Below are 8181 nucleotides of genomic sequence, written 5' to 3'. Positions count from 1 at the left end.
TTAAAAATATTACTTTTTATTTTTATTTCATATCAAAAATATTTTTTATTTTTATTTTCATACAACTTAAATAATAAGGGACCATAAACACTACACAAACTTATGGCGCTTTGGTGCGGAGGTGAGGTGAAGTAAGGTAAGTTTAAGGCGTTGAGATAAAGTATCTTTGATTATAAAAAATTATTTGATAAATTAGTTATGTTAACCTGAATTTCAAAAGTTAGTGTTTGATAAATATTTGATTGAGATGTTTTAAGATAAGAAAATGATATCAAGTTTATCATAAATATTATATATATATATAAAAGTTATAATGAATATAATTTTAAATATAAAATTAAAATTATGTATTTTTATTTCATTCAATCAATTGTACATAAAGTTTAATTAATTTTTTTACTTCTCATTGTCAATTGTACATGACTCAATATTTGGGATTAAAGAATATATAATTAATATATCTAGTTTATAAAAATATTTAAAAGTAAATATATTTGTTAAAATATATTCTCTCTGTATATAAATATAAAGCAAGGGAAAAAATAAGTAAGGGTACATACGGTTTTTATTGGGATATATGAGGAATTAAAATTTAATTTTTTTTTATTATAGAAAAACAAAATTAAAATATACAACAAATAAAATGTATTGTTAATCTCAAACTCAACTGCACCAAAATTGTGAGATTTAGTTTTGGCCTTAAACTCATCCCACTTTGATTTGAATTGAAAGAGAGAATTTATCATACACAAGATTTTAGTACTTGACTCTTTAAGTTATTGCAACATGCCTTCTGAGAGATGTTTTTCAGTTGAGTTCCTTCTTCGACAAGTTAGTTTGGGCCTAAAAGAGTACCTTATCTTAGAAGAGTTTTCGAGGGCCTTGCTCCTGAAAGACCCGAGCAACCTTTCAAAGACCATTCGGGGACCAACTTTCCCAAAGGATTAGGTAGTCCTCCGAAAACTCTTCAGAGGCTACCTCTCTCGAAGGCCCAAGTAATTTTTCAAAACCCTTTAAAGACTAGCTTTCCCAGGGGCAAATCCAACATTGTAGAGTAGGATAGGTTGGACTGGGAGTGGGTTGGGTTGGGGTGGGCTAAACTGAATTTGGGCTAAATTTTACCTTAAAATTTTAAATTTTTTTGTGGGTTGCCCTGGGCTAAAGCTCAAGGCAGCTCACATTTAGATCCACCCCTGAGCTTCCCCGAATGTTTGGTCTTCCTGAAACGTAACCCAATGACAATCGGACACCCTCGCTTGAAGGGTTGTGCCATGTGCCCCTGTGCATGTGTGCTACATGTCTCAATCTTTTGAGGGGTATAAATACCCCCTAACTCTTCATCTTCCAGATCCTTCGACCAAAGGCCTTCTTCCAACTCTTCTGCACATACCCTTTCAAAGGCCTTCTACTATTTGAAAGATACCATCCGACACATCTGTATTGCATTTGCATCATTTCGCAACATAACCACATTTGACTTAAGTATTAGAGGGTCTGTGCGGGAAAGATCTCCATGTGTCCTTTGACTGTCTTCTGTCTTGTAGACCAGAAGACCCAAAGACCCCTTCAAAAGACCTTACCATAGCTCATTCAAAGTACCTTTTCGCAACCTTTCGCATCCAAGGATCCTTTTCCCTTCCAAAGCCACCCTTTCATGAGATCCCTTTCGGATGACCAATTCTAGGCAGACCTTGTTCTTTCACCTAACTTTATCGACCTTCTACTAAGTTTTCTTAAAATAAATAAATTTTAATTATTATATTATGATAAAAACACAAGTCAACTCAACTTGAATGGAAATGGAAACTCAAGGCCAAACATCCCTTATTGTGAATTCGAAATTAATTAAAAAAAAGATATGTTATTTAATGAAAACTATATTGAAAAAAAGGGATATTGCTAGGTTTAGAGTAATTTATGGACAATTTTTAAAATTATGTTTGAATTGATGTATTAATTATGTAAACCCTCATTTGGTGCTACTTCTTACTGATTTTTTTTAATTTTAAAAATATATCTTATTTTTTGTTTAAAAAGATTTTAAAAAATAACTATATTAAATTACCAATAAAATTTGAACTCATAATCTCTACAATTATAATGAATTTAGAAACACTTTTACCACTATACGAAAAGTCAAAAACTAAAATATAATTATCAAACACTACTAAATATGAATATTTATTCAATTTTTTTATTTATATATGCATGGCGTCAACCATACTTTTGTTTATATTATATAGATAAATAATTCTAGCCCTAAACTCGCGGCACTAATGCCAAACAGGCAATTGACGTGGCATGGAATTAATTTTGCTTCAAACTATGCTATGCTCAGCTCAGCCCAGCCCCTGCTACCCGAATGTGGGCCAAACTGGCCCAATCAAGTTAGGTAGGCTTGGCCCGTTGATGCATCAACGGAATCTAACTCCACGTTGACAGGTCACCTGCCCAACAAACACCATACGTGCCTCTTTCACCATTTAGTGTGTTGAATCTGTTGATTGAAAATAATACTATTCATATAGAGTGGAGATATATTTTTAATTTAAGTGACATTTTTATTAGGTAATAAAAATATATAAGTATCAATATTTATTATGCACATTTTAAAAAAAAAAATTCCAACTAAACTAGACCAAGATGAATAAGAGTACACCGAGTCAAAATATATTTCAAATCTCTCGAATGACTTTTCTACCCTTCATCCCACACAAACGGAACGGCCGAAGCATGATGGCACTCGTGTAGTTTCTGCAAAAACCAAGCCCTAATAGGAAAATCAAAATCGGGCGGGCTATTATTAACCAGGGTTAAATACCGCGATTTGGCCGGCCGGCAATTCCTTTTGCCTCTTCCTTTCAACTTCCAGATACCAGCTGGCAAGACAACTAACCCACGATTAAACTAACCATGGTTAATTTTGCCCCCATTATAAATACTCGCCGGAAGGAATTGGCTGTGAAACCATCGACTCAGAAGGCGTCTTCATAAACGCCTTCCTGTAGATATTCATTTGCTTTCTTCAAAAATTTCTATAGCTTTCAATTTGCTTCCAATCCAATTTTCTTCGAAAATGAGAGAGTGCATTTCGATCCACATCGGCCAGGCCGGCATTCAAGTGGGTAACGCCTGTTGGGAGCTTTACTGCCTCGAACATGGCATTCAGGTACCGTACTTCTCATCTCGATATGATTATTTGGCATGTTCATAAGAATTTGTATCAATTTGTTGGGAGATTTATGCTTAAATCGGATAATTGTATCATCCATGCATTTTCCTGAAAAATGTGTTTTCGATATCTGCTTGAAATGCGTCTGGCGTTGAAAAATCGTCGTAGAAGCTGTTTGTTTCATCCGCTGACCAAATTCAGGCGTTGCGAGTCCTTTTTGGTTGAATTCTATGATCTGTTTGTTTAGGATTTCTGTTGAGGTTCGATTCCAGCTTCACTTAAACTGTAAAGTTATGCGCGTTATATGCAGGTTTTTATTTCGCACCTATATAAACGTATGTATGAATTTGTTGCGGGATCTATGCTTTTATAGTCAGCCTATTGTATTATATATGCGTTTTAATGAAAATATGTCCGATCTTTGATCATGATACAAATCACAATTCTTAATTATTTGTTGGTTGTGATTCTTGTATTACTAGTCAATCGTCAAATTCATTTGATCTGTATCTTTTGATATTTTTTTGGCATTCCAGCTAGAAATATTTATGGTCAAATTGTCCGTTTCAGTGCTTGGTTGATTTTTGCTAATTACAAGAATTTTGTGATCTCCAATTTGTGCAGATTTTGAAATAAACCTACAGTTTTGAATTTTAATTTAATTTTCATAGTAGAGGATTTCTGTGATCTTGTTTTATTTTTGATTTTTTGCTAATCATGATTCATTGTTAAGATGCCATTCGTTCCTAGAGGTATTTATGTTTTTGATTTCTTATGACTGTTCTGAAGTTTTTACCAATGCAGACACTGTTTTATTTAGTTGCAGACTGGATCTCTGGTTTGTTTAATCAGATATTTGCATAAATTGATTGCTCTCTGAAGTATATTATGATTGGATGCCTTTTTTAATTCACAGTTGTTTTACATTTTGGATGATCGAATTTGATTTGAGTATTTAAATTATGGATACTTTTTATGCTTCTGATTTATATTTAGACTCTATAAAACTTAATTAAAAAAAGGAAGAAGAGAAGAGGACCTCAAGGACCCTGCAGTGTTGGCTTAAGGCATAGGCCACGCTTATGCCTAGAGTCCCCAAAAATGGTGGGGCTCCAAAAAAATGAGAAGAGCATAAGGGAGGAAAAATTGGTTTAATTTCTCATATCGTAGAAGTTGCATTAAATAATATATTTTTTATATTAATTTAATTTAATGCAAAAGACGTCCTATTTAATCTAGAACAATATAAAAATTGAAAATAAGTGGATAGCCATGATCATTGGTAGTGTGAATAATTTAAATTAAAAATAAATATGAAGTTTAATTAAACAAGCTACTATTATGTTACATTTATTATAATTTATTTTCTCTCCTTGAAGACTCGATGAAATAAGATATTCAGTTTTTAACAAATTTCAATTTATATTCTTCATTTGTCAAATGATAGGTCTATTTTGACTTCTAGTACAAATAAATCTAATCTATTCATAGACATAAACCCGCTATCCAAGTAATACCTAATCTAGTTAAAAGTGTTTTCATAATTTGAAGAAAAATTGTTTAAATCTTGAAATTTTTCTAAAATATAACATTTTCACTGATATTAATGGTTTAGATTTATTTTTAGAATTATATGTTTTAAAAGAAATTATAACCATTGAAATAAAAGCACCATTTGTGATTCTAAATTTTATAAAGGAGATAAATTCTTTTTTAAATATATGAATAACTTATAGAATATTATTAACCATTCATATTATTGTCGTTTCAAAAAAAAGAAGTTTTTTAAAATTAAAATTAATAAAATTTTATTTACATTCAACTACATCACAAAAAAGATTAAGTAATTTGGTTATATTGTTAATTAAAAAATATTTAATTCTAAACTTAAATACAAAAAATAATTAATGATTTTATATTTAAAGAAAAAAGAAAAATAAATTTTCAATAATTTTTATTATTTATTTATTTATAATAATAAAAGACCACTAAAATAATTATTGCACCCCACCTAGTCTTTAGTCGGCCCTAGAACCCTGGTAGGCTCTATATTTGGATCTGAGTTCCTACACATAGATTAATTTTTTTCCAAAATAATATGCTCTGCTTTTTGTCTGAGTGACTTTTTATCTGTATGTCTTCGCCAATTCTTAGTATGAAGCCGCCTTCTTTTTTCTTTTTTGGTATAACTGAAAGCTTGCTCTTTTTTTCTCAGCCTGATGGTCAGATGCCGAGTGACAAAACAATTGGTGGAGGGGATGATGCATTCAATACATTTTTCAGTGAAACAGCAGCAGGGAAGCACGTTCCTCGTGCAGTTTTTGTGGATCTTGAGCCCACTGTCATTGATGAAGTGAGGACTGGCACTTATCGCCAGCTCTTTCACCCTGAGCAGCTTATCAGCGGCAAGGAGGATGCAGCCAACAACTTCGCTCGTGGCCACTACACCAGTAAATATCTACCTCGTAACACACTGTTGTATTTTATATTTCCTTTCCACCAAATATTAATAATGTAATATTTCTTCTTTCTAGTCGGCAAAGAGATTGTTGATCTCTGCTTGGATCGCATCAGGAAGCTCGCTGATAACTGCACTGGCCTTCAGGGTTTCCTTGTATTCAATGCTGTTGGTGGTGGTACCGGTTCTGGTCTTGGATCACTTCTTTTGGAGCGTCTATCTGTTGACTATGGGAAGAAATCAAAGCTAGGTTTCACTGTATATCCCTCACCTCAGGTTTCTACCTCTGTTGTGGAACCCTATAACAGTGTCCTCTCAACTCACTCTCTCCTTGAGCACACTGATGTTGCTGTGCTTCTTGATAATGAAGCAATTTATGGAATCTGCCGGCGCTCCCTTGACATTGAGCGTCCTACTTATACCAATCTGAATCGCCTTGTTTCTCAGGTAAACTAACAATACTCCGTGAAATATTGGGATATGTTTTAAATGGTTTAGACCATACTAAAGAAGATGATATATGTGATACATTTCATGCAGGTGATTTCTTCGCTTACTGCCTCTTTGAGGTTTGATGGAGCTCTCAATGTTGATGTAACCGAGTTCCAGACCAACCTTGTTCCCTACCCCAGGATCCATTTTATGCTTTCCTCATATGCTCCTGTCATTTCAGCTGAGAAGGCCTACCATGAGCAGCTCTCAGTGGCAGAGATCACCAACAGTGCCTTTGAGCCTTCATCAATGATGGCAAAATGTGATCCTCGCCATGGAAAGTACATGGCATGCTGCCTGATGTACCGAGGTGATGTGGTGCCCAAGGATGTGAATGCAGCTGTGGCCACCATAAAGACAAAACGAACAATTCAATTTGTTGACTGGTGCCCAACTGGATTCAAGTGTGGCATTAACTACCAGCCACCAACTGTTGTTCCTGGAGGTGACCTTGCAAAGGTGCAGAGGGCTGTGTGCATGATATCTAATTCTACCAGTGTTGCTGAAGTATTCTCCCGCATTGACCACAAGTTTGATCTCATGTATGCCAAGCGTGCCTTTGTTCATTGGTACGTTGGTGAGGGCATGGAGGAAGGAGAATTCAGTGAGGCTCGTGAAGACCTTGCTGCCCTTGAAAAGGATTATGAGGAGGTTGGTGCTGAGTCAGGTGAAGGTGACGAAGGTGAAGACGAAGAGTATTGATTTGAGAACGTTGTTTGCTTATCGTGGTTTCCTTCACAGTTTGTCATTCTATGTTCTATTAATGTGCCTCATATGTCTTGATGTGTGGGTTTAGTATGCGTTCAAGAGTGGTTTGTCTCAAGCATGTGCTACAAAATTTCTTCCCTTAAATCTTATTGTTCACAGTGATATGTGGACTTACTTCGGATGCTATTTCATGGTGTTTTGAGTAATTACCACCGGCTTAATGTTCTTATTGTTCTGGGTATTCATGCACCAAGTATGCTGACTACTTAAAACACTTTGTTTGGGATTTAGTAATAGAATGGAAATGAGTGGACTAGAATGGGAAAAATATTGTTTGAGAGAAGAGGGAATAGTAGAAAGAACTAAAAATGACTCATTGTTTGAAAGAACTTTAGAAATGGATGAAACGGAAAAATTATTAAACAAATAATAATCATACCCCAGATTAGTTTAATTTCCATTTTATCTTATGTTAGCCTTGACAGTAGATTATACATTTTGTTGTTGGAAGAGATTTTATGAGCTATTTTTGTCCAAACAATCGAATTGATATAGATTATCATATTATCACCTTGCTTTAGGATGGAATAAGATTTTTAGCTTAGCGTTTCTTGAATTGCCTTTTTTTTTTTATTAGAGGGCCGTATTCATAAAAAGAAAAAAAGAAAGAAAGAAAAAAGAAGCAGTAAATTAGCTCACAAACTTTTTTATTTTTTTTGTGGCCTTCTAGTTGATGAATGCTGACATACAACCGGCAAGCCTTTTTCTAGTCTTCTAGTACTAATAAAGCAATTTCTAAGATTGTTTTATAAGAGCACCTTTTTTGCTGTGCTCTAGTCTTTGTTATTTTTCTCAATTTTCTGAAGCTAAAGTAGCTTGCTCTGCTGCTCAGTGTCTGGAGAACAAGTCAGTTTATTTCGCTTCCTTCCCCTTATTTTCAATTTTGTAAGCGTGAAGTCAATTGGGTGATAAGAACTCAAAAAGTAGAAGAAGCAAGTGAGATTTTTTTAGTTATTGTTTTCAAAATATAATAATAATAATAATAAATTTATAATTGTGAATCTTCGATTTTTAATCTCTAGAAAATATATAAAATAGAAAATAATGAAGAGCATATAGTGTCTTCCATGCGAACCATGCATAAATCAGTCTTCATAGATATAGGGGCTAACCCAGAATTTTGATTTAGTGGGGGATGAAATTAAATACAAAAAGTATAATTTTAAAAATAAAATAATAGTATTATTAAAATGTAAAAAAAAATTATAATTATTTCTTACGATTTTTTATATTTTGATAATGTCGTATAATAATTTTATTATCAATTTTATTAAATATATTATTTTTAACA

General features: G+C 33.4%; 1 protein-coding gene across 1 annotated transcript; it reads left to right on the top strand.

The window, feature by feature from the left end:
• Positions 1-2954: 2954 nt before the first annotated feature.
• LOC127800544 (tubulin alpha-4 chain) lies at positions 2955-7016 on the top strand. The gene is made up of 4 exons (XM_052335215.1): positions 2955-3169; positions 5388-5622; positions 5707-6077; positions 6171-7016. The coding sequence occupies exons 1-4, from the start codon at positions 3077-3079 to the stop codon at positions 6822-6824; spliced, it is 1353 nt and encodes a 450-aa protein (XP_052191175.1). The 5' UTR covers positions 2955-3076; the 3' UTR covers positions 6825-7016.
• The last annotated feature ends 1165 nt before the right edge of the window (positions 7017-8181 follow it).

This window comes from Diospyros lotus, chromosome 4, assembly GCF_014633365.1.
Source record: "Diospyros lotus cultivar Yz01 chromosome 4, ASM1463336v1, whole genome shotgun sequence".
NCBI lineage: Eukaryota > Viridiplantae > Streptophyta > Magnoliopsida > Ericales > Ebenaceae > Diospyros > Diospyros lotus.
Note: the sequence above shows the minus strand (reverse complement) of the source record. Positions and strands in the feature narration are given on the sequence as shown.